The following is a 27919-nucleotide window of genomic DNA, read 5'->3' as shown; positions in this document are numbered from 1 at the left end:
CAAGTGCCTGCTTGGGTCTCATCCCCAGAACCCAAAGTTGTGCAGGGTAGGTGGATTGGCCACGCTAAATTGCCCCTTAATTGGGACAGAAAAAAATCGGGTACTCTAAATTATTTTTAAAATCAGATCTCTTTTTTTTCTTGGATTAATTAAAAGAAAGACATTGGCTGGCAATATTTTGGGGATGAAAATGAATTAAGGTTGTGAACTATCTAAATTTCTTGTCCAATTCCTTGCTTCTTGGCTCTTAAAAAAAAAGTGTTTGGGTGAGTCGTTTCAATCACTCAATTTCCCACATTACGGCAGTGACTGTACTTCAGAAATACTTCATTTAACTACGGTTTTATAGGATATTGTGGAACTTAAAAAGATGTTATCTGAATGAAAGTTTTTTTTATTTAGAGCATTTAGTGTGCTTATATTATCATTATCCGTGGTCTTAATGATTAGATTACATGAACACTTTGCTTTAAATAAGGAGCACAGAGTCTCTCAATTTCTACCCAACGAGAAAGCCGCATCGTGTTTTCCATTTTTCAGAGACCTTACTGTACTTTTACGACCTTCGTAAACAGGAGTGTTTTAAGAAATATGAATATGAACCTGACGGTTGTGCTTTCCTTAGGATGAGTTGGTAGTGAGAGTTGACAAACATTAGAAACTTGAGTAGCACTAAAGATAGATTTAATGAGGGACATAGAGAAGGATGCACCTACGTTGGAAACCAAGCTAAGCGACTTGATGAAATATAGCTACAATTAAACTAAATTAGATAGCTTTTAAGCAAGATGAGTTTTAAGTATAGTTAGAGAAAAGATACAAAAGACTTTTAATATACTAAAGTTTGCTTTTTTCCAGTAGAACATACAGTGCAGAACATAAGAACTAGGAGCAGGAGTAGGCCATCTGGCCCCTCGAGCCTGCTCCGCCATTCAATTAGATCATGGCTGATCTTTTGTGGACTCAGCTCCACTTTCCGGCCCGAACACCATAACCCTTAATCCCTTTATTCTTCAAAAAACTATCTATCTTTACCTTAAAAACATGTAATGAAGGAGCCTCAACTGCTTCACTGGGCAAGGAATTCCATAGATTCACAACCCTTTGGGTGAAGAAGTTCCTCCTAAACTCAGTCCTAAATCTACTTCCCCTTATTTTGAGGCTATGTCCCCTAGTTCTGCTGTCACCCGCCAGTGGAAACAACCTGCCCGCATCTATCCTATCTATTCCCTTCATAATTTTAAATGTTTCTATAAGATCCCCCCTCATCCTTCTAAATTCCAACGAGTACAGTCCCAGTCTACTCAACCTCTCCTCATAATCCAACCCCTTCAGCTCTGGGATTAACCTAGTGAATCTCCTCTGCACACCCTCCAGCGCCAGTACGTCCTTTCTCAAGTAAGGAGACCAAAACTGAACACAATACTCCAGGTGTGGCCTCACTAACACCTTATACAATTGCAACATAACCTCCCTAGTCTTAAACTCCATCCCTCTAGCAATGAAGGACAATATTCCATTTGCTTTCTTAATCACCTGTTGCACTTGTAAACCAACCTTCTGTGACTCATGCACTAGCACACCCAAGTCTCTCTGAACAGCGGCATGCTTTAATATTTTATCGTTTAAATAATAATCCCGTTTGCTGTTATTCCTACCAAAATGGATAACCTCACATTTGTCAACATTGTATTCCATCTGCCAGACCCTAGCCCATTCACTTAACCTATCCAAATCCCTCTGCAGACTTCCAGTATCCTCTGCACTTTTCGCTTTACCACTCATCTTAGTGTCATCTGCAAACTTGGACACATTGCCCTTGGTCCCCAACTCCAAATCATCTATGTAAATTGTAAACAATTGTGGGCCCAACACGGATCCCTGAGGGACACCACTAGCTACTGATTGCCAACCAGAGAAACACCCATTTATCCCAACTCTTTGCTTTCTATTAATTAACCAATCCTCTATCCATGCTACTACTTTACCCTTAATGCCATGCATCTTTATCTTATGCAGCAACCTTTTGTGTGGCACCTTGTCAAAATCTTTCTGGAAATCCAGATATACCACATCCATCGGCTCCCCGCTATCTACTGCTCTGGTAATGTCCTCAAAAAATTCCACTAAATTAGTTAGGCATGACCTGCCCTTTACGAACCCATGCTGCGTCTGCCCAATGGGACAATTTCTATCCAGATGCCTCGCAATTTCTTACTTGATGATAGATTCCAGCATCTTCCCTACTACCGAAGTTAAGCTCACTGGCCTATAATTTCCTGCGCTCTGCCTACCTCCTTTTTTAAACAGTGGCGTCACGTTTGCTAATTTCCAATCCATCGGGACCACCCCAGAGTCTAGTGAATTTCGGTAAATTATCACTAGTGCATCTGCAATTTCCCTAGCCATCTCTTTTAGCACTCTGGGATGCATTCCATCAGGGCCAGGAGACTTGTCTACCTTTAGCCCCATTAGCTTGCCCATCACTCCCTCCTTAGTGATAACAATCCTCTCAAGGTCCTCACCTGTCATAGCCTCATTTCTATCAGTCGCTGGCATGTTATTTGTGTCTTCCACTGTGAAGACCGACCCAAAGAAGGAGGCCATTCGGCCCATCGAGTCTGCAACAACCCACTTAAGCCCTCACTTCCACCCTATCCCCGTAACCCAATAACCCCTCCTAACCTTTTTGGACACTAAGAGCAATTTAGCATGGCCAAACTACCTAACCTGCATGTCTTTGGACTGTGGGAGGAAACCAGAGCACCCGGAGGAAACCCACGCAGACACGTGTTAAACTCTCTTTTTTATTTGCACCTCCAGTCAGCTCATGCTCAGAAACTCCTCATGAAGCTTATTGTGTATGTCAGATATCTTCACAATATACTTGGTTAGTTTGGGGCTGGAGGACATTTTTCACAGAAATTGGCTTCGTGCCTAGATTCATTTCCTTAAAATCCTGTATTCTGCTGAAATAGCTTGTGTAATTATGAAACTCTGCGTTGATGAATCATTTTATTTTTCAACGGCAATATTATACATTGATAAAACTCACATTTGATCTATCCTTGTGATTGAGTAATTGAAAGCTATACTTCCTTTATAGATGAGCAAAAACAGTGACTACTGTCTTCAGTCTTTTCTGTGAGACTAACTGAAATAGGATTGATTACATGTTACTAAATTCTTTCTGATGGTCGCCATGAGAATTCTTGTATCACTACCACTATTGAATCGATAGAACATTACTTAACTCCTTAATTTCATTGCTACCCATCAATTATACACCAAAGTGAACAAATCGTATTTCTAAATCAGTGACCCAAGCGTGAATGGCATCTGCTGTTGAAGCCTGCTTGTGTTCTCAGTAACACTGCCTTACATTATCTCCCTTTGTTACCCCATTTCTCCACCTCCCAAACAACACACTTCCTCAATCCTGGACTAACACTACACATATACTCCCTGTTTAGCACCAGATGACCACTCTGGCCCATGGACTGAACAATGTTTGAAAGAACCATGAATTATATTTTGTGAATGCTGCGGGAATTTTTATTTGTACGTACATTTAACGCGTATGTTAGGTATGAGAATTCCCAATGTTTTCTAATTACTATAGCCCTGCCTATTGTTAATGAATCATTTCAAAATAAAATGTTTTTCTCAAAGAAAAGTATCTCTTTAATAATGTGGTAGAAACCTTTTGTGGCTATAGATGGAATGGAGAAATGAAAGATAAAATAAAATCAGGACTGAAGAAAAATACATTTGCAAATTGATCCCTTTTATTTTTTGACATCTTTATTAGTGTCTCAAGTAGGCTTACATTAACACTGCAATGAAGTTACTGTGAAAATCCCCTAGTCACCACATGCGTGGGTAGGATTTCTGAATAGTTATTAAGGAATACTCTGATTTTAGTCACACAATGTTTCAAGTGCTTATAAGCCATTTGAAATAAGACAAAAATCAAACATCTCAAATAATTGTGCCCTATTGTCGAATAATTTAATTTAACTTGGCAATTTAAAGGGGCTGGTTTAGCACAGTGGGAGATGCAGAATAATGCAGAACAAGACCAGCAGCGCGGGTTCAATTTCCGTACCGGCCTCCCCGAACAGGTGCCGGAATATGGCGACTAGGAGCTTTTCACAGTAACTTCATTGAAGCCTATTTGTGACAATAAGCGATTATTATTATTAACTGTTGCTAAATGCACATGTCCCGTGTGATGATCGAGATTATTGCAATTTTTGCTCCCTCCCAATGATTTTAATTTGTATTCACAGCAAAAAAAGCATTTTCCGTAAGTGCACCAAAGCCTCCCTGATCTGAAATGTATGCACATAATTAATAATATAGCATATTATTGACCTAGTAGTTTCCCTTTTAACTCCGTATTATGCAGGAATTAATTTGAGCCTTGTTCTCCTGTCCACTCTAAAGACCAGCAAAAAACCCAATATTCAGATTAGGCCAGTTATAATATTTATTTGTATTAGGACAAATATACAGAGGCAGAAAATTATAGCAAGCAGTATCAAAATCACTTTTCAAAATTGTAGTTTGTTTTTCTGCTTTTTAACCTGAACTTCAGGTGAAACTATGTGGACAAGGAGCCCCCATGAAGGACTCCTCCAAATCTTGATCATCACAACACAAAAGTAGTGAACTAAAATCTGCACCGAAATCTCCCAGGTCTATATGATTTCCTTCGAATCTCAGTGCCATATTTCAGCATTTAAAAAGTCAAACCGGTTATTTCTCAATAATCAGATGATGATGGAAATTATTTTCTTTTAATCTTGGAGATATGAACAGTAGACTTCCAGCCATCTGGTAACAAAGGTAACACGAGGAAACAGTATTTACGCAGCGACTTGTTATCTGGAATGCACTGCTTTAAGAGTGGTAGAAGAATTGTAGTTTTCAGAATGAATTGAATGATAAATATCTGGAAGAGAAAAAGTTGCAGGGCTATGAGGAAGCACGGGTGGGGGGTAAAGTGATTTATTTATAGTTCCACCAAAAAGCTGGCCAAGGCACAATGGACCAAATGATCTCACTGAGGATGGGCAGAGGTGATATATCGTCTCTGTTTGTCTGTAAGTAATATATTTCAAAAACTAATGAATTAATTTCATCGATACTTGGTACATAGATAACGTCCACAGAAAAACTGATTTAGGTTTGGCAAAGATCTGGATTCTGGCATTTCTAAAAAGATCCATTAACATTGGAAGACAATGTGAATTTACTATTTTATTTAATGTTATGGGTAAATTAAATTTAAATGCTGTTGATTGTTTTAGGGTGCTGTGAATTGTTTCACTTGCTCTGGTGGAATTCCTTACAGCTGTCAAAATATGGGCAGAATTTCCTGAGCAGGTTGTTGAACATGGATTGACCTGACATTTCACCTGAAGAGATAGCTCTTAATGAAAATATTTATTTTTCCAGCTTTTAATTATAATTCATCAACCAGGCAGGAAAACATGGAAAATAGGAGCAGGAGTAAGTCATTTGGCCCTTGGAGCCTGCTCTGCCATTCAGCATGATCATGGCTGATCTTCTACCTCAAGGCCACACTCCCATGCTCATCTCCGTTCTTTAATGACCAACCCCGTATCCTGAGACTGACCCCTTTTAGTCCCCGGCCAGAAGAAACAGCATTCCTGCATCCAGTCTGTCCAGCCTGTCAGAAGTTTCAATTAAATCCCCTCTCATTCTTCTAAATTCCAAGGAATACAAGCCGAGTCAAACAAATCTCTCCTCATACCACCATCTTGCCATCTAGGGGCTGAAGCCTACTTGTGACAATAGTGATTATTATTATTATTGCCATTCAAGGGATCACTCTGGTGAACTTTCACTGCGCTCCCTGTATGGCATGTATATCCTTTCTTGGGTAAGGAGACCAAAATTGTACACACTGCTCTAGGTGTTGTATCTGTAAAATCTCAGATACTTCGACCAGTGTATTAATCAAAAGTTTTACCCAAGTGCTCTTATTTGCGAGACAAACAAAGGGCAAACTACATTTGAGATTTAACATAATTTTACTCCCAATTCTCTCAACAAAGTATAGTAAGAAGTCTTATAACACCAGGTTAAAGTCCAACAGGTTTGTTTCGAATCACTAGCTTTCGGAGCACAGGTACGTTTCAATGAAGTTACTGTGAAAAGCCCCTAGTTGCCACATTCCAACGCCTGTTCGGGGAGGCCGGTACGGGAATTGAACCCACGCTGCTGGTCTTGTTCTGCATTACAAGCCAGCTATTTAGCCCACTGTGCAAAACCAGCCCCTTTGAATTCACCTGAGGAAGGAGCTGTGCTCCGAAAGCTAGTGATTCGAAACAAACCTGTTGGACTTTAAACTGGTGTTGTAAGACTTCTTACTGTGCTCACCCCAGTCCAACGCCGGCATCTCCACATCATGGTCAATAAAGTATGACTCAGGCTCATAGCTGAGCTCTAGTTATTACTCGCACTTAATGAAGGAGGCTGGCCAGGCTCCCATCACTTAATGTGGGTGTCTTCTCTGGGCTTCGAAACCCAGGGTCCCTTCTTCTTGCGATGGTTATGCCTGGGGATCCCAAGTTATCGCTGAAGATCTGTTCCGATGTTCCTTCCTGTATACTGGTCTGCTAGCATTGAGCCATAGATATTTGCCCACAACTGACCATTGTCCCATCCAGACCCCAACTCCTTAATGGGAAAAACAGAATACTTCTGTTTATCCATGGTAGTTCAATCAAGACCACTTGTCCTCTGAAATACCCTCGTCTGACCAGCCATCAGCTCATTTAAGGAGTCTGATGGCTTTTGTCTATCTTTCGTCCTGCTGCAAAGTTGATCACCTGTGTCTGGAAATGCGTTACATATTCATACATGGCCTTGTTCTTTTTGTGTAAATGTGAGTGGGTAATCACAAAGTCCATATCGCAATAAGAAGTGTTGACTTGACTGATCTTGCAGATGGCCAGTATTGATTCCAGACAGGGCATCATCTGGCAGTTTCTGTTCCTGCCTATATGCCTTGTCAGCCTCCTTCAGTGCCACAGAGTGGTCTCATAAATGCCCTGTATAGCTGCAGTTTGACATCCTTGCTCCTTCACTCTCGTCCTCTTGTAATGAAGGCCAACATACCATTTGCCTTCTTACCTGCTTGCTGCACCTGCATCCATCACGCAAATCCACCTCCCATCCATTGACTCCGCCTTGGGAAAGCGGACAGGATAATCAAAGACCCCTCCCACCCGAGTTATTCTCTCTTCCAACCTCTGCAATCGGGCAGAAGATACAAAAGTCTGAGAACACCCACTAACAGATTCAAAAGCAGCTTCTTCCTCGCTGTTACCAGACTCCTGACTGACCCTCTTTTTTTTTTTTAAATAATTTTTATTGAATTTTTCAAAATACAAACATTTTAACCCCCCCTACATTCACATTTAAATTATAACAAAACAAAGTCAAACCCCCCTACTTAACAAGAAAAAGAAAAAAGTCCCCCCCCCCCTACCCGCGCGTCCCCCCCACCCCCCCCCGCCGGCGAACCGACCGTCAGACCAACTTATCATTTCTAGCAGCGTCCTCGGGCAGGCCTTGCCCGTGCCACCACCGCTACCGTACTTCCTTCGTCTTTGTCCCCCCTCCCTCCCCCCTCCCTCCCCTCCCGGGTTGCTGCTGTCACGGCCTCAGTTTCTATCTCTGATCCAAGAGGTCTAGGAAGGGTTGCCATCGCCTGGAAAACCCCTGCACCGACCCTCTCAGGGCGAATTTGATCCTTTCCAATTGGATGAAGTTTGCCATGTCGTTTAACCAGGTGTTAACACTCGGAGGCCTTTCGTCCCTCCACTGAATCAGGATCCTCCTCCGAGCCACCAAGGACGCAAAGGCTAATATTCCAGCCTCCCTCGCCTCCTGTACCCCCGGCTCCACCCCAACCCCGAAGATCGCCAGTCCCCATCCTGGCTTGACCCTGGACCCCACCACTCTCGACACCGTCCCTGCCACCCCCTTCCAGAACTCCTCCAGTGCCGGACATGCCCAAAACATATGTGCATGATTCGCAGGGCTTCCCGAACATCTAATACACCTGTCTTCACCCCCGAAAAACCGACTCATCCTTGTCCCCGTCATGTGGGCTCTGTGCAGTACCTTAAATTGAATGAGACTTAGTCTCGCACATGACGACGACGAGTTGACCCTCTCCAGGGCGTCTGCCCATGTCCCGTCCTCTATCTGTTCCCCCAGCTCTAACTCCCACTTATCTTTCAGCTCCTCTACTGGTACCTCCTCCACCTCCTGCATAATCTTATAGATGTCCGAGATCTTCCCCTCCCCGACCCAGACCCCTGATAGCACCCTATCACTCACCCCCCTGTCGGGGAGCGCGGGGAACCCCGCTACCTGTCGTCTGGCAAATGCCTTCACTTGGAGGTACCTGAACGTGTTCCCCGGGGGGAGCCCAAATTTCTCCTCCAGCTCTCCCAGGCTCGCAAACCTCCCCTCTATAAACAAGTCCCTCAGTTGTCTAATACCCGCCCTCTGCCAGCTCTGGAATCCCCCTCCTGTGTTTCCCGGCGCAAATCTGTGGTTCCCTCTTAGTGGTGCCCCTATCAGACCTCCCACTTCCCCCCTGTGTCGCCTCCACTGCCCCCAGATCTTGAGGGTGGCCGCCACCACCGGGCTCGTGGTATACCTCGTGGGAGGGAGCGGCCATGGTGCCGTTACCAGTGCCCCTAAGCTTATGTTGCCGCAGGACGCCCTCTCCATGCGCTTCCAGGCTGCCCCCTCCCCTTCCATCATCCACTTTCGTACCATCGATATATTTGCCGCCCAGTAGTATCCTGAAAGGTTGGGTAACGCCAGCCCTCCACTATCCCTACTCCGCTCCAAAAAGACCCTTCTAACTCTCGGGGTGCCATGTGCCCACACATACCCCATGATACTACTCGTTACCTTCTTGAAAAAGGCCCTGGGGAGGAAGATGGGCAGACACTGGAACAAAAACAAGAACCTCGGGAGGACCGTCATTTTAACTGACTGCACCCTCCCTGCCAGCGACAGCGGCACCATGTCCCACCTCTTAAACTCCTCCTCCATCTGTTCCACCAGTCTGGAGAAGTTCAACTTGTGGAGGGTCCCCCAGTTCTTTGCCACCTGCACCCCCAAATACCTAAAACTTTTAACTGCTCTTTTGAAGGGGAGCCTCCCAATTCCCTCCCCTTGGTCTCCCGGGTGTATTACAAAGACCTCACTTTTCCCCAGATTTAATTTATATCCCGAAAAGTCCCCGAACTCCGCTAGTATCCCCATTACCTCCGGCATTCCCCCCTCCGGGTCTGCCACATACAACAACAAATCATCCGCATAGAGCGAGACCCGATGTTCCTCCCCTCCCCTTGTCAGTCCTCTCCACCCCCCTGAACCCCTCAGTGCCATCGCCAACGGCTCAATCGCTAATGCAAAGAGTAAGGGAGATAGGGGACATCCCTGCCTAGTACCTCGATGGAGCCCAAAATATTCTGACCTCCTCCCGTTTGTTACCACACTTGCCATCGGAGCTGAATAGAGCAGTTTTACCCACTTGATAAATCCCTCCCCAAACCCAAACCTTTCCAACGTCTCCCACAAGTATTCCCACTCCACCCTGTCAAATGCCTTCTCCGCGTCCAGCGCTACCACTATCTCCGCCTCCCCTTCCACTGCTGGCATCATAATCACATTTAACAATCTCCGGACATTTGTGTTAAGTTGGCGTCCCTTCACGAACCCCGTCTGGTCTTCATGGACTACCCCTGGTACACAGTCCTCTATCCTGGTTGCCAGGACCTTTGCTAACAGCTTGGCGTCAACATTCAGGAGGGAGATGGGCCTGTAGGACCCGCACTGGACCGGGTCCTTGTCCCGCTTCAAAATCAAGGAGATCAGGGCCTGCGACATTGTTGGGGGCAGAACCCCCCCCCTCGCGCGCCTCATTGAAGGCTCGCACCAGCACTGGACCCACCAAGTCCACAAATTTCCTGTAAAACTCCACCGGGAACCCATCCGGCCCCGGCGCCTTCCCCGCCTGCATCTGGCCTATCCCTTTAATTAGCTCCTGCAGCTCTATCGGCGCCCCCAACCCTTCCACCAGCTCCTCCTGTACCTTTGGGAACCCCAATTTGTCGAGAAAGTTCTTCATTCCCCCTCTCCTCTTCGGCGGTTCAGACCTATACAATTCCCTATAGAAGTCCCTAAAGACCCTATTCACCTCCTGCCCCTTCTGCACTACGTCCCCACCCCTCTCTCTCACTCCCCCAATCTCTCTGGCTGCATCTCGCTTACGAAGCTGGTGTGCCAGCATCCTGCTCGCCTTTTCCCCGTACTCATACGCCGCACCCTGCGCCCTTCTCCACTGCATTTCCGCCTTCCTAGTGGTCAGTAGGTCGAACCTGGCCTGCAAGCTACGCCGCTCCCTTAATAGCCCCTCCTCTGGCGCCGCCGCATACTTCCTATCTACTTCTAGGAGCTCCCCCACCAGCCTCTCCCTTTCCTGCCTCTCCTTCCTCTCTCTGTGTGCCCTTATGGAGATCAGCTCTCCTCTAATCACTGCTTTCAAGGCCTCCCAGACCGTCCCCACCTGCACCTCACCTGTGTCATTCGTACCCAGATAGTTCTCAATGCCCGTTCTCACCCTTCTGCACACCTCTTCGTCCGCCAACAGCCCTACATCCAGGCGCCACAACGGGCGTTGGTCCCGCGCCTCCCCCATGTCCACGTCCACCCAATGTGGTGCATGGTCCGATATCGCAATGGCCGAGTACTCCGTGTCCTGCACTCTCGGTATCAGCCCCCTGTTCAATACGAAAAAATCGATCCTAGAGTACACTCTGTGGACGTGGGAGAAAAAAGAATACTCCCTCGCCCTAGGCCTACCAAATCTCCATGGGTCTACCCCTCCCATCTGCTCCATGAACCCCCTTAACACCTCTGCCGCTGCCGGCCTCCTATTCGTCCTGGAACTCGATCTATCCAGCCCAGGGTCTAACACCGTATTAAAGTCCCCTCCCATGATCAGGCCCCCTGCCTCCAGTCCCGGGATGAGGCCCAGCAGGCGCCTCATAAAACCCGCGTCGTCCCAGTTCGGGGCATACACATTTACCAGTACCACATTCTCTCCCTGCAGCCTACCCCTCACCATCACGTACCTGCCCTCCTTGTCTGCCACCACCTCTGCCGCCACAAACGACACCCTCTTTCCCACCAAAATCGCCACCCCCCGGTTCTTGATATCCAAGCCTGAGTGGAACACCTGTCCCACCCACCCCCTTCTCAGGCGGACCTGTTCTGCTACCCTCAAATGAGTCTCCTGCAGCATTGCTACATCAGCCTTCAGTCCCTTCAGGTGTGAGAAGACCCTTGATCTTTTGACCGGCCCATTCAGCCCCCTTACGTTCCACGTGATCAATCGGGTCGCAGAGCGACCCGTCCCTACTCCCTGTCGATTAGCCATGTCTTGTCCCTTGCTCGCCCCGGGTCATCCCTTCTTTTCTGACCCGCTTCCCATAGCGATGGCCCCCCCCCCCCCCCCCCCCACCCCCCCGGCTCTCCCCTTCTCGTCCCTGGTCTTTCCAGCAGCAACCCGGTGTCCCCCCCCAGCCCCCCCCCCCCTTTCCCCCCCCCTCCCCTGGCTAGGACCCCTCCTAGCCGCGATGTACCCCACATCGTACTCCCGAGAGTCAGCTGGTCTCCGCTGACCCGGCTGCTCCTGCCACATTCCGACTCCTCCCGGTTCACCCCATCTGCGCCCGTGAAAGATCCCCTTAAAACCCCCGAGAAAGACCCGCATAATCAACCCGCTCCCCCCGTCCCGTCTCCCCAACGTAACGATATAAATACAAATACCCAATGGCAACTAAATACATAAATACTTAACTACATACTTAAATAACAAAATAATTAACTAACTATCAACTAACAGTGTGCCCAACCATCACCCTCCATCAAACAGTATAAATACCCGCAGATAACCATAACCCGAAACGAAAAAAAAAAAAGGAACAAAAAACCCCCCCAAGCACCCAAAGAAAAAGGGTGAGAGGGGTAAATAACTAAGGGAAATTGGAAACGGGAAAAAACACCCCATAAGAAGCCAACGACCCACAATAGAAATTTCAACAGTACAAATATACAGAAACACCCAACAACTCGAAACCTTCAAAACATTCAGAAAAGTCAACCGTTCGAGAAAAAACACCCCAAACAATCCACGAAACTGTTACCCAGTTCCGACCTGGCCTGAAAAAGAAAAGGGCCACTTGCTCAATCAAGAGTCCCCCGGCGGCTACGACCGCCGGTGCTCCCAGGTTTTAGTTCGTGTCCAACTTTTCCTCTTGTACAAAGGTCCAGGCCTCCTCTGGGGACTCGAAATAATGATGTTGGTCCTTGTAGGTGACCCACAAGCGCGCCGGTTGCAGCATTCCAAATTTGATCTTTTTCGCGTGTAGCACCGCCTTTGTCCGGTTGTACCGGGCCCGCCGCTTTGCCACCTCCGCACTCCAGTCCTGGTACACCCTTACCGTCGAGTTCTGCCACTTGCTGCTTTTCTCCCTTTTAGCCCACCTCAGGACGTTCTCTCGATCACTTAGCCGCTGGAACCGCACCAGCACCGCCCTCGGGGGCTCGTTTGCCCTAGGCCTCCTGGCCATGACCCGGTATGCCTCTTCCAATTCCAGGGGCGCCGGACCGGCCCCTTCCCCCATCAGGGAGCTCAACATCTCCGCCACATATCCCGGGAGATCCGACCCCTCCAGGCCTTCTTCCAGGCCCAGGATCCTCAAATTTTTCCTCCTCATCCGAGTGTCCAGCTCCTCGAAGCGGCTCTGCCACTTCATGTGGAGTGCCTCGTGCACCTCCACCTTTGCCCCGATGACTGTGGCCTCCTCCTCCCTCGCGGTCATCTCCTGCTGCAGATCTTTAATCGACGCCTCTTGGATCGCCTGGGCTCCCACCAACCTGGTGGCCGTCGCGTTCATGGACTCTAAGAGTTCCACTTTCATCTCCGTGAAAAAACGGAGGAGAGCGGCCTGCTGCTCCTCCGCCCATTTCTTCCACTCCTCCGATGCACCGCCGGCCGCCATTTTGATTTTATTCCCCCGCTTTTTTTGGGGAGCTGCTGCCGTTTTTCTTACCGCTCCACTCCGGGTACCGACCATAAAATCGGTCTAGTTCTCCTCAGGGGACCTTCCCCCACCGGGATTCGTTTTTTCAGCGCCGTTGGGGCCCTCCAATTGGCCCAAAAACACCTTTGTTGCAGGAGCTTCCAAATGTGCGGCTTAGCTAGTCATAGCCGCAACCGGAAGTCCCTGACTGACCCTCTTATGGACTGAATGGATCTCCACACATAGAACATAGAACAGTACAGCACAGAACAGGCCCTTCGGCCCTCGATGTTGTGCCGAGCCATGATCACCCCACTTAAACCCACGTAACCCGTATACCCGTAACCCAACAATCCCCCCATTAACCTTACACTACGGGCAATTTAGCATGGCCAATCCACCTAACCCGCACATCTTTGGACTGTGGGAGGAAACCGGAGCACCCGGAGGAAACCCACGCACACACGGGGAGGACGTGCAGACTCCACACAGACAGTGACCCAGCCGGGAATGGAACCTGGGACCCTGGAGCTGTGAAGCATTGATGCTAACCACCATGCTACCGTGAGGCCCCCTACTGAGGCCCCCACATCTTCCCTACTGTGTAGCACTACACTCCGTATGCTTCACCTGATGTCTATGTATTTACATTGTGTATTTATCATATGTCCTACGTTTTTCATGTATGGAACTCTGCCTGGACTGTACGCAGGACAATACTTTTCACTGTACCTCAGTACACATGACAAACCTAAATCTAATCGACTTTCTTTCAGTGATTGGCATATAAGAACACCCAGGCCCCTTTGTACTTCAACATTTCTCAATCTATCACCATTTAAATAATATTCTGCCATTCTGTTTTTTCTACCGAATGGATAACTTCACACTTATCCGCATAATATTCCATCTGCCATGTAATTTCCTACTCACTCAATTTGTCTAAGTCACCTTGAAGCGTCTTAACATCCTTCACACCACTCATGTTCTAAATGAGTATGCCACCACCATCACAGACTTCATCAGCAAATGTGTGGACGACTGCGTGCCAAAGAAAGCAGTACGTACGTTCCCCAAATTGGAAACTATGGCTTAATAGGAGATTGATTCCCTACTGAAGGACAGGTCTAATGCGTTCAAGTCAGGCGACCCTGACATATATAAGAAATACAGGTACGACCACCGCAGTGCCGTCAGGGATGCCAAGAGAGATTATCAGACCAAGCTAGAGTCATAGACTAGCGTTACAGACTCTTGTCGGTTGTGGCAAACTCTGACCAAAATAATGGGCTACAAAGCGAAGCCGAGCAGTATCTCCGGCAGCAGCACACCCCTCCTCGATTAATTCAATGCACTGTATTCTCGTTCGAGCAGGAAACCATTAATCCGCTGTTGACTGCCCCAGCAGCCCCGGACACACCAATACCCACCGGCACAGCTTCCAAAGTCAGATCAGCCTTCCTGAAAGTGAACCCTCGGAAGGCGATGGGTCCAGATGGGGTCCCTGTTCGTGCACTCAGAGCCTGCAAGGACCAGCTTCAACCTATCCTACTCCGCTCCGAGGTCCCCACCTGCTTCAAGAAGACCACCATCATACCAGTGCCAATCAAGAACTAGGCAACATGCCTCAATGATTGCCGTCCTGTGGTCCTGACATCATTCGTAATGAAGTGTTTCGAGAGGTTGGTCATGAAGTGCATCACCTCCACACTCCCAGAATGCCTGGATCCACTGCAATTCGCATACCGCTGCAACCGGTTCACAACAGACGCCATCTCTCTGGTCCTACACTCACCCCTGGAACATCTCGACAACAAGGACTCCTACATAAGACTCCTATTTATGGACTGCAGCTCCACCTTCACCATAATCCCAGCCAAGCTCACATCAAAGCTCCAAAACCTAGGACTTGGCTCCTCACTCTGCAACTGGATCATTGACTTTCTGACGCATAGACCACAATAATAACAATAAACAACAACACCTCCTCCACGATAGTCCTCAATGCCAGGGCCAAACAAGGCTGCATACATAGCCCCCTCCCTATACACACGACTGCTTGGCAAAATTTGGTTCCAACTCCATCTACAAGTTTGCTGACGACAAGACCATAGTGGGTCGGATCTCGAACAACGACAAATCAGAATACAGGAGGGAGATAGAGAACCTGGTGGAGTGGAGTGGTGTAACAACAACAATCTATCTCCCAATGCCAGCAAAACTAAAGAGCTGGTCATTGACTTCAGGAAGCAAAGTACTGTACACACCGCTGTCTGCATCAACGGGGCTGAGGTGGAGATGGTTGATAGCTTCAAATTCCCAGGTCTGCATATCACCAAACATCTGTCCTGGTCCACCCACGTCGACGCTACTACCAAGAAAGCAGAACAGTGCCTATACGTCCTCAGGAATTTAAGGAAATTCGACGGGTCCACACTGACTCTTACCAACTTTTACAGATGCACCATAGAAAGCATCCTATCTGGCTGCATCAGAGCCTGGTATGGCAACTGCTCGGCCCAGGACCGCAAGAAACTTCAGAGAGTTGTGAACACCACCCTATCCATCATACGAACGCGCCTCCCATCCATTGACTCCATCCACACTTCCCGCTGCCTGGGGAAAGCGGGCAGCATAATCAAAGACCTCTTCCACCCGGCTTACTCACTCTTCCAACTTCTTCCATTGGGCAGGAGATACAAAAGTCTGAGAACACGCACGAACAGATTCAAAAACAGCTTCTTCCCCACTGTTACCAGACTCCTAAATGGCCCTCTTATGTACTGACCTGATTAATACTACGTCCAGTATGCTTCACCCGATGCCGGTGTCTGTGTATTTACATTGTGTACCTTGCGTTGCCCTATTATGTATTTTCTTTTCTTTTCATGTACAAATGATCTGTTTGAGCCGCTCGCAGAAAAAATACTTTTCACTGTGCCTCGGTACACGTGACAATAAACAATCCCATCCAATTCCCACTAAGATTTGTATCATCAGCAAATTTGGAAATATTATGTTTGATTTCCCCATCCAAATCTTTGATGTATATTCTAAACAGTTAGGGCACAAGGACCCTGTAGCATCCCATTAGTCACCACCTGGCACACCTGAAAAAGACCAATTTATTCATATTCTTTCTTTCCTGTCTGCTAACCAATTCTCCACCCATGCCAGTGTGTTACACCCAATCCCATGTGCTTTAATTTTGCATACTATCCCCTTATGTGGGACCTTATCAAAAACTTTCTGAAAATCCCAATACACCACATCCATTGGTACTCCCTCATCTATTCTGCTAGTTATGTTCTCAACAAAAACTCCAGTATGTTTGTCAAGCGTGATTTTCCTTTCATAAATCCATGTTGACTTTATCTAATCTTGTTGATATTTTCTAAGTGTCTTGTCATTACATTCCCGTACCGGCCTCCCCGAACAGGCGCCGGAATGTGGCGACTAGGGGCTTTTCACAGTAACTTCATTGAAGCCTACTTGTGACAATAAGTGATTATTATTATTGTTATTATTATAATACACTAGCATTTTCCCTATGACTGATGTTAGGCTACCCGGTCGTTAATTCCCTGTTTTCTCCTCCCATTGTTAAATAGTTGTGTTACATTTGCCACTCTCCACCTGCTAGGACTGTTCCAGAATGGACAGAAATTTGGAAGATGACATCCAACATATCCACTATTTCCATGGTCACCTCCTTTAGTACCCTGGAATGTAGATAATCAGCTAAATCTCTGGGGATTCATTAGCTTTCCGTCCCATTTAGTGATACTAATTTCCTTCAATTTCTCCTTCTCTCGAGACCATTGCTTCCCAAGCATTTCTGGGAGGTTGTGTCTTCCTCCGTGAAGACAGAACTAAAGTAGTTGTTTAATTGCTCTGCCATTTCCTGTTTTGGGACTGTAAGGGACCTACCTACATTTGCCCTTTACAGCCTCGAGGAAGAGTTGCATAATTATAATAACATTGCATTAACACAGTGTGGCAGAGGTATGCGCTCTACTGAATCCATATGCTATTGCAAAGTGTACAAGATTAGTAAGCTTCAGAGATAATACTCCTTTTTTCAAAATGTTGCAAAATCATAGAAGAATATTATTTCCCATTGTTATTCAAAGTCTAAGATCTGCATCCCAAACTAAGAATATAATTCTGATTGTCACTAGCCTGTGCAAGACATGCAAATCTAATACAGCCAGCTATTTTTCTATTTTAGTTCCTTATTTGCTTGTTTGAACCGTTTGAATTTTGTGGACCTGAGGTTTGGAAAGGCCTGTTCTGATATTGTTACCTCATTGCTGTGATATGTCCTAAAATGAAATGAAAATAGCTTATTGTCACCAGTAGACTTCAATGAAGTTACTGTGAAAAGCCCCTAGTCACCACATTCTGGCGCCTGTCCGGGGAGGCTGGTATGGGAATCGAACCGTGCTGCTGGCCTGCTTGGTCTGCTTTAAAAGCCAGCGATTTAGCTCAGTGAGCTAAACAAGCCCCTAGTCAGAAAACCAGTAGCTGTTAACATTGGCAGTTTCCTTCATGAGGTTTAAAGATATGCAGTTAAATGGGTCAGAATGATAGGAAATTTGGACATTCCTGTCCCAATCTATATTTTCTGTCTTCTCTTTACCTATTAGGGGCTGGTTTAGCACAGTGGGCTCAACAGCTGGCTTGTAATGCAGAACAAGGCCAGCAGCGCAGGTTCAATTCACGTACCGGCCTCCCCGAACATTCGCCGGAATGTGGCGACTAGGGGCTTTTCACAGTAACTTCATTGAAGCCTACTTGTGACAATAAGCGATTATTATTATTATTATTATTATTATTATTAGAAAAACATGACTTATTTCATAACTTTTATGTTTTCTACGATTTAATAAAAGGGGTCTTTATCAATCACCTGCATGACTCAAACATATTTTTGTCTTGGCTATTCTAAGGATGGACGCCAACATATACCCATTTCATTGAAGCTATTGTGCAAATTCATAATAAATTCAATAATCACACAGTGGATCACAATGGAAGTAATGCGTCGAGGAGTGCAGATGCTGAACCTTAGGTGACAGATGCAGTGCAAATGCGTTCTTAGCAATTTGGATTCAGAAAAGCAAAGTTGTATGTAAAAGCATTAGATTTGTATTTTCCATTGGTGTTACCAATTCGTGCAATAAAGGTGTAAAGCTGTACTTCAGATTGGTGGGCATTTTTTCTTTGAAATGAAAATACCGATTTTACTGCCAAAATACTGATTTTTGGTATCTGGAATAATGATTTCTTTTAGGAAAAGTTTGCAGCTCTGTATGCAGTGGATTTATGGATCATAAATACTGATTTGATTTTCTTTAATGTAGCATCAGCAAAGAGAGTATAGTGGACGTGGAAGGTATTGTAAGGAAGGTGGATCAAAAAATAGAGAGTTGTTCCCAACGAGATGTTGAGCTACACATCGAAAAAGTAAGTTGGAAAATATTCACTAAGGTAGATTAAAATCTAATAGAGTAGTAAATGTAATTGTGTTTGTGGGGAATCCCATTTCAAATTACAATCATATTGTGACTTTTCAGCTGTGTATTTAGAGGCTCATTTTGCAAGCTAGTTACCTGAAATTATGAATTACTGCATTAAGCCAGTGCCCATTGCACCGTATACATGTACGGTTTTAACACAAATCTTAATTATGTGTTTTAATAAGCCTGTTTCATATAGAGCCAGTGATCCCAGTTGGTTTCCTGTGCTGTTTTTTTAAAAAAAACATCACGGCATAGCATTAAGCCATTTGATTTTAGCAATATGCAATTAGTGACCAACATGCCTATTTACTATGCAAATTCTGTTTCAGTTGTATTTGAAGAAATGTTTCTAGATGAAAACTGTGTCCCTACAGTTATTTTGGTACTCACTGTTGTTTTGTTGTTACTATCTTACTATTTATGCTATTATTTGTTTGCAGATCTATGTTATCAGCGCAGCTGAACCACGCCTGCCTTTGCAGCTAGAAGATGCAATGCGTCCAGAAGCAGGTGATGAGGTAAATAATATAATCCAAATTCACCTGAGGAAGGAGCAGTGCTCCGAAAGCTAGTGTTTGAAACAAACATGTTGGGACTTTAATCTGGTGTTGTAAGACTTCTTACTGTGCTCACCCCAGTCCAACGGCGGCATCGCCACATCAAATTTTATTGAGCATTCCGATGCTGCATTTTACTTAGTGCAGAAAATTTCACCTGATTCTCCAAACTTGGTTTTCTTTTTCCTGTGCCTTGTTTAGACACTGCTTGGTTAAAAGCTGCCAAATAATTTCTATATGTAGTAGATTGCTACTTGACACTTCAAAACATATTTGAACTCAATTATCTTCTCCACAGACAAGATTTGATTAAATAAATTGAGTACGGGTAGCACTGTCTGCTGCCTCAAGGTGCTGAGATCCCAGGTTCGATCCCAGCTCTGGATCACTGTCGAGTTTGCACATTCTCCCCGTGTTTGTGTGGGTTTCGCCCCACAACCCAAAGATGTACAGGGTAGGTGTATTGGCCACGCTAAATTTCCCCTTAATTGGAAAAAATGAATTGGGTATTCTAAATTTATAATTGATAAATAAATGAATAGAGCACCTATACAAATGAATCTCTAATGAATAGAAAAGTGTCACTGGTCTCAAGATCATGAAGAGATGGGTCGGCCTCGCCTTCGTTCAACAGAAAAATAATAAATCTGAACTCTAAATTTCAGATATACTTCTTTTTAATTCTATTTATACCCATAGTCAGTCGAACGGTGTTCGTGACCTGGTTGGCCATTTATGACATGAGAGCCTTGCAGCATGCTAACCAAGGTGACTGTTCCCTTCCCCCCCCCCCCCCCCCCCCTGCATTCTAACAGGGAAATGTTAAATTATGTTCTTGTAATTCTTAGTGTCCAAAAAAGGTTAAGAGGGGGTTGCTGGGTTGCAGGGATAGGGTAGCTACGTGGGCTTGAGTGGGATGCTCCTTGTAAGGTCTGGTGCAGACTCGATGGGCCGAATGGCCTCCTTCTGCGCTGTAAATTCTAAAAAATGCGTGTTATCAATTGAAGAATTGCTTCAATGCATTCCTACTTACAAACCAAACTGTTTGTATCCAGATGATCCCTTTCTCTTTGAAACATTCACAGGCATACTCTAACTTTTCTTAAACTTCACTTTAAGCATAATGTAATTACATGTTATAATTGATTCAACGTTTATGAAAGAATTGACGTAGTTGGTTCCCTTGTAGGAGCAAACGGCTACATTTGAAAATGAAAAATGAAAATCGCTTATTGTCACGTGTAGGCTTCAATTAAGTTACTGTGAAAAGCCCCAAGTCGCCACATTCCGGCACCTGTTCGGGGAGGCTGGTACGGGAATTGAACCATGCTGCTGGTCTGCTTTAAGAGCCAGCGATTTAGCCAGCATTGACAAGAGTGCACTCAGAGTCAAATGATCTGACACAAGAATCCTTCCATACTCATCTCTTCCCATTAACAGGAAATGCAATATGTCAGATCTGGTGCAGGTCTCGAGCTGGCAAACAGCTGGATAAGTAGAGCTGCAATTATTCTGTAAAGAATGGGAAAATGCTGGAAAATCTCAGCAAGTCTGGCAGCATCTGAAGGGAGAGAAAAGAGCTAACGTTTCGAGTCCAATGACTCTTTGTCAAAGCTGATTATTCTGTAAATTATTCTGTAAACTTGTATAAAGCAAAATACAAGTGTTGCTGAATTTGGGATTTCATAGAATTTTTTTTTACAGTGCAGAAGGAGGCCATTCGGCCCATCGAGTCTGCACCAGCTCTTGGAAAGAGCACCCTACCCAAGGTCAACACCTCCACCCTATCCCCATAACCCAGTAACCCCACCCAACACTAAGGGCAATTTTGGACACTAAGGGCAATTTATCATGGCCAATCTACCTAACCTGCACATCTTTGGACTGTGGGAGGAAACCGGAGCACCCGGAGGAAACCCACGCACACACGGGGAGGATGTGCAGACTCCGCACAGACAGCGACCCAAGCCGGAATCGAACCTGGGACCCTGGAGCTGTGAAGCGATTGTGCTATCCACAATGCTACCGTGCTACCCAAGATATCTTGTAATGAAAAGGATTTTGTTTTCCCCCACACCCTACCCAATTTTTGCAGCATAGAATCTTGTTGACATGAGCCCATGACTTGTATCAGCCAGACATTTATCAGATTCCAGTACTTCCTAAAATGTCAAATCTCCTTTTGGCAGCACTGTAGAAATCTATACCATAATTTCTTCTCAATGGGGAAGAGACCCTTGATGGGAAAAACTCTTCACACAATACATTTCACTAACCCTTGTGTTTTTCTGTAATATAATTTTTATTTTATAATCTACAAATGTAAAGATACATTAACTTGATTGAAATTTACAGCAGTTAATTTCTTTCATTGTGTGTATAGTAATTGAAACATTAATTATTATCTAAATAATAACTATTTCTTCATCATTGAGCTCAAGTCTGTAAAAAAACTATGTATGCGAGGTAGAGTAACTGTTGTGTTGGGAACCCTGACTAAAAATGATATATCTGCCGACAGCTATATATTGCATAATCTGATATTAAATTTGCAACCCACATCTAATAGGTTATTTGATGCAAGAATTACTTTCAACGGTTGCACCTAAACAGTTTAACTGCCTGTTCTCACTCAGTAAGAAGTCTTGCAACACCAGGGTAAAGTCCAACATGTTTGTTTCAAACACTAGCTTTCGGAGCACTGCTCCTTCCACATCATGTTCTCACTCAGATTAACAGCTATATTAATTGTGTGATTTTCTGACGGCAGATTATTTTGAAAGAATTTAAAATACGTAGTATCCACAATTAGCTACTAATAATAATCTTTATTATTGTCACAAGTAGGCTCACATTAACACTGCAATGAAGTTATTGGGAAAAGTCCCTAGTCGCCGCACTATTCGGAAGAACATGTATTTTACCACTAAATTTGCTGTGAGCTTCAGTCATGATGATTTATGAGCATTATTACTGATGTAACGGTGCGTTAGCTTTGATTTTGTGAAATTTCTGATGATGTTGGAGGTTAGCATAGAATATTGAATTGCAATAGTACACAAATATCAAAAACAGTGCTTCACATTGAGAACCCGTTGGATGAAAAGTAAATTGAGCTCTAACTAAAATATATTAATGTAAAACTATTCTAATTAGCACTGCTTCAACTTGTAATTTTTAAATATATATTGATTATAAAACCTGGAAATGTTCTGTGCCTAGAAATAATGAAAATAAGTAATGCTGCTATCTATAAGCGATCAAAAGATGGCATACTTTTTAGACGTTGTCCTACTGTTTTTGACAGCTTAGTGACATGATATATTACAGAGGGCAAAAATATAATCCTTTGGGACAACATGTCTGACAGGGTGCAGGTGTCTGAAGTGGGGGAACTCGATTAAACTGTAAGAAGCAGCTGGCTGCAGCCTTGTGAGGTCGACAACTAAAAAAACTAAAAATAGTATTTCATTGCAGTTTATGTTGGAGTTGTAATTTTCTATCGTATCAGTCTATTGTGTTTTTGTGGAGGTAGCTGCTTCCTCCCATTGTGGTATGTTGGCCATCATTGTTTATATTTTTTATGCACCTCAAGATAACGGATTAGGTTTGCTGATCATAACACTAATGATAACCCATTCATTTATGGGTAACTATTATCATTAGGAAACCTAGGCCATATCTTCCAATGTAATTTGACTAATTATTAGGCCAATTTTTCACACTTTTTTTTTTGCATTGGTTGATTTGCTGGTTTAGAACAAGTACTTGGGATTTTGGAAGAGGAGGATACAGAGAAATGCCCGACAATTTACAATTTCTGATCAGAGTACACCCTTCCACCAATTTACCAATAAGCTACTGGTATTAAAATTTGCAAACAAGATCCAGTGACTATAATTATTTATGATCAAATTTTTATAGATTATACTTTTTATATCTAGGAAGGAAGGGCAACTGTCAACCAAGATACGAGACTCGATAATCGAATAATTGACCTAAGGGTAAGCTAAATCATACATAGCATTCTGACAATGGATCATTGTTGACCTGAAGCATGAACTCTTTCTCTCTGCAGACCTGCTAAGTATTTCTTCCATTTTCGATTCTTATTTCAGATTTCCACCATTTGTAATACTATACTGTTGTCTAACTTGTATATGGTTTAACATATTTTGTACAATCTGCTGGTAACAGTCATAGATACTCTTCACTAACATGTTTAATGTTGAATTACCTACTTTATCCAAGTTGACTATCAAGACTTCTTCATCACTACCTTGACCTTGTAATTGTGTTGAGCTTTACTCACTTGTGCTGTCACAAAATGCCCAGAGTTTATAAGTTTCACACTTAGAAAGTTACCAGCATTACTATCAGTTTTCTATGTATTTATTTGGTTGTTGCACCTTATCTGAAACTATTCTATTAGTGCCTATTTGACCTAATGGATCCCGAAACAATTCTGTCTGCTTAACTGATAACTATTGTATTTGGTGTCTGGTTGTTCCATATTATTCCTGGTGTCATCACTCAATCGCTGAGTTTTAATGAATATTTAACTTGATAGCATGCTTATAAATAAATATCCCCAACTTAGCTGACTACTATCTAGGGAAAGAAGAGTTGTTAGATCTTATGTCTGGTGGACTGAATTTAATAATGATCTTTATTAGTGTCACAAGTAACATACAGGATACTGCGAGGCCTGGATGGAGTGAACGTGGAGAGGATGTTTCCACTTGCAGGAAAGACTAGAACCAGAGGACACAATCTCAGACTAAAGGGATGATCCTTTAAAACAGAGATGAGGAGGAATTTCTTCAGCCAGAGGGTGGTGAATCTGTGGAACTCTTTGCTGCAGAAGGCTGTGGAAGCCAAGTCACTAAGTGTCTTTAAGACCAAGATATGTAGGTTCTTGATTAATAAGGGCATCAAGGGTTTTGGGGGGAAAGGCAGGAGAATGGGGATGAGAAAAATATCAGCCATGATTGAATGGCGGAGCAGACTCGATGGGCTGAGTGGCCTAATTTTGCTCCTATGTCTTATGGTCTAAGTAAGCTTACATTATACTGCAATGACGTTACTGTGAAAATCCCCCTAGTTGCCACAATCCAGCACCTGTTTGGGTACACTGAGGGAGAATTCAGAATGTCCAATTCACCTAACAAGCACGTCTTATGGGACTTGTGGGAGGAAACCGGAGCACCCGGATGAAACCCACGCAGACATGGAGAGAAAGTGTAAACTCTGCACAGATAGCGACCTAAGCCAGGAATCAAACCTGGGTCGTGGCGTGTGAAGCAACAGTGCATACCACTGGGCTACCATGCTGCCCTTTTGTGCATTTAATGACAACCATATCGCATGTGCAGATTACTGTAGAAATTTCAAATAATTACTGTCTAGAATCTGACGTTTGCCTTTTAGTTTTCCTGGAATTCAATATGGTTATTCAAAGAATCAAAGCATAGACAACGCTTGTTGCAGCAGTTATGTTTCTCCCAGACGCATTGGGCCAAACCCTTTGGTTTCCGGATCACCAGGGACCAGATGTACAACTGAAAATGCGTGTCGGGGCCCAATGGACCTATGTGGAAATTCTCAGGAAGTTAAAACTTCCAATGGGCAATTCCCCTCCTCCCCGGGGCCATCCACGAATGTCTTGCAAATTTGAACTGAAGTTCAAACAACAATGAGATAATGACCAGATCATTTGTTTTAGAGATGCTGGTTAGGAATCAACGTTGACGAGGATACCAGGGAGATTTCCCCTGTTCTTCTTCAAATAGTACCATAGTTTTTCCCTCTTCCCCGCTCTCTGTTTCCCCTCTCCAACTGCTCAGAGGTGACCTCCGAGTTCTTGCAACTTCTCACATGATGGCTGCTGGCATACATTCATAAAATTTCTCAACTACAGGAGACCCTTCCCTACCTTTATAAAGCAAATCTAGTAACATTTGTAGAGGGCATGTTATCTGATAGCATGCAGTCTGATGGGAGGGAGGAATTCGTAAACAGGACTCTGTAGATATAAATCCGCCTAATTTGGCTAGTATCTGGGCTGTGTACTCTGGTCTTATAGCAGCCATGTGCAGTATGCCAATGTCACATCTCCCAAAATCACAACACCCCTCCCTCAATGAAAAACTACTCAAAAAGTAGTATATTAACTAAAATCACCTGAATTTTCTTTAAAAGTAGCAACCAAGTGCTTTCTCCGAATAGTGGAGGGTTGTCACTGAAGTAAACTTTAGAACCCTAGAAGCTCAAAGTGTTACTTGAGACCATTTGGCCCATCAAGCCCTTGTAACTCTTTTGCTAAAATAATCCAACAATTCACCCCACTGCTTTGCTTTCCGGTTGTCCTGTTATTAAGTTTCAAATGTTTATCGACTCTCCCTTTCAAAAATATAATCTCTGCCTCTACAGATTATTATGGCAAAGCAGTCTTTGCTCTAACAATTTATGTGAACCTATCAATTTTGAATTGATAACCACTAACCAGATTAGAGAAAATAACTTTTCACTCCTCACCTCATAATCTTTCATAATTTAAAAAAAACTAGACGAAATCACCTCGGTCTTCTCTGTTTAGTGGAAGTAGTGCCATTGCCTTAAATTTTCTCCATCAACTAGGATTTGTCACAACGGTGATTTGCATTTAAAAATCACCTTTAATATGCATCAAATGTAAAATAAACATAAAGTCAAGGAAGCTGGGATTGGAAGGATGGTAAGAAATTGGTTAAATAAGTGGTTTTAGGAAGCAATGGAACAGCAGGGGAGTTTAAATAGGGCACTCCTGCAAATGAGCTAGAGGAGGGAACCTGGAAAAACGATGCAAAAATCTAATTGCTAGTATACATATTTTAAAGTTGACTCCGGCCTTTTCCAAGGAATATGTTTGAGCGAGGACAAGGGTGATGGACAAATGGAAATTGGTGCAAAACAGAATACGGGCAGCTGAGTATTGGCTGAGCTGAAGTTTGTAGTCCGCGCCTCTCCCTCAAACACAGGCACTCGCATCTCTCAGCCACACACATTCACCTTCCTCTCACCCACACACACTCAGCTCCTGCTCAATCACAGACACTCGTCACCCTCTCTCTCACTCACGCACACTTGCCTCCCACTTATAGTATTGGAAAGGATTCTGAGAGATAGGATTTATGATTACTTAGAGAAACATAGTTTGATTAAAGATAGTCAGCATGGCTTTGTGAGTGGCAGATCATGCCTCACAAGCCTCATTGAATTCTTTGAGGATGTGACAAGACACATTGATCAAGGTCAGGCAGTGGATGTGGTGTATATGAATTTCAGTAAGACATTTGATAAAGTTGCCCATGATAGGCTCATTCAGAAAGTTAGGGGACGTGGGATACAGGGAAATTTGGCTGTCTGGATGCAAAATTGGCTGGCCGAAAGAAAACAGCGAGTGGTAGTGGATGGAAAGTATTCCACCTGGAGGTCGGTGACCAGTGGTGTCCTGGAGGGACCTGTGCTGGGACCTCTGCTCTTTGTGGTTTTATAAATGACTTTGATGATAAAGTTGAAGGATGGGTTAGTAAGTTTGCCGATGACACAAAGGTTGGGGGAGTTGTAGATAGTGTTGAGGGCTGTTGCAGGTTACAGCAGGACATTGACAGGATGCAGAGCTGGGCTGAGAAGTGGCAGATGGAGTTCAACCTAGATAAATGTGAAGTGATTCATTTTGGAAGGTCGAATTTGAATGCTGAATACAATGTAAAAAGCAGGATTCTTGGAAGTGTGGAGGAACAGAGGGATCTTTGGGTCCATGTACATAGATCCCTCAAAGTTGCCATCCAGGTTGATAGGGTTGTTCAGAAGGTGTATGGTGTGTTGGCTTTCACTAACGGGGATTGAGTTTAAGAGCCGCGAGGATTTGCTGCAGCTTTATAAAACCCTGGTTGGACCACACTTGGAATATTGTGTCCAGTTCTTGTCGCCTCATTATAGAAAGGATGTGGATGCTTTGGAGAGGGTGCAGCCTGGACAGGAGGGCATGTCTTATGAAGAATGGTTGAGGGAGCTCTGGCTTTTCTCACTGGAGCGAAGAAGGAAGAGAGGTGGCTTGATAGAGGTGTACAAGGTGATGAGAGGCATGGATAGAGTGGCTAGCCAGAGACTTTTCCTCAGAGTGGAAATGGCTGTCACAAGGGGACATAATTTTAAGGTGATTGGAAGAAGGTATAGGGGAGATCTCAGAGGTCGGTTCTTTACACAGAGAGTGGTGGGTGTGTGGAATGCATTGCCAGCGGAGGTGGTGGAGTCAGAGTCATTATGGACAGAGGCACATGGACAGCAGTAAATTGAAGTGGTGTAGGTTAGGTTGACCTTAGATTAGGATAAATGGTCGGCACAACATTGTGGGCCGAAGGGCCTGTACGGTGCTGTGCTGTTCTATGTTCTATGTAAAATCTTGGGTCTAATGATTTGCCCACAACTGATAAAACAGTCAGTGGTCACTTTGGTTATTCTTCTCTTCCTTGTTATGATTTCTACCCTTGAGTGCCTTGTTATAATTTGCATGTTTCAAGAGCATTGTAAATTCATCATTATTTTTGCACCTTCCTCTCCGTCCTCCTTCAACAGCCTAGCGTGCACGTATCCACAATCTGTTGTATTAATTTTTGCAGAACCAGTTCCTTTTCAATGGTAC

At 44.4% G+C, this 27919-nt stretch overlaps 1 protein-coding gene across 1 annotated transcript in view; it reads left to right on the top strand.

The window, feature by feature from the left end:
- The window catches only part of dars1 (aspartyl-tRNA synthetase 1), a 123313-nt gene that overhangs the window by 52602 nt on the left and 42792 nt on the right, over positions 1-27919 (top strand). The window contains exons 7-9 of the mRNA XM_038789924.1: positions 18518-18620; positions 19117-19194; positions 23178-23237. Of these exons, the coding sequence (XP_038645852.1) occupies positions 18518-18620; positions 19117-19194; positions 23178-23237 (241 nt within the window). The remainder of the gene's footprint in view (positions 1-18517; positions 18621-19116; positions 19195-23177; positions 23238-27919) is intronic.

Source organism: Scyliorhinus canicula, chromosome 2, assembly GCF_902713615.1.
Source record: "Scyliorhinus canicula chromosome 2, sScyCan1.1, whole genome shotgun sequence".
Taxonomy (NCBI): Eukaryota; Metazoa; Chordata; class Chondrichthyes; order Carcharhiniformes; family Scyliorhinidae; genus Scyliorhinus; species Scyliorhinus canicula.
Note: the sequence above shows the minus strand (reverse complement) of the source record. Positions and strands in the feature narration are given on the sequence as shown.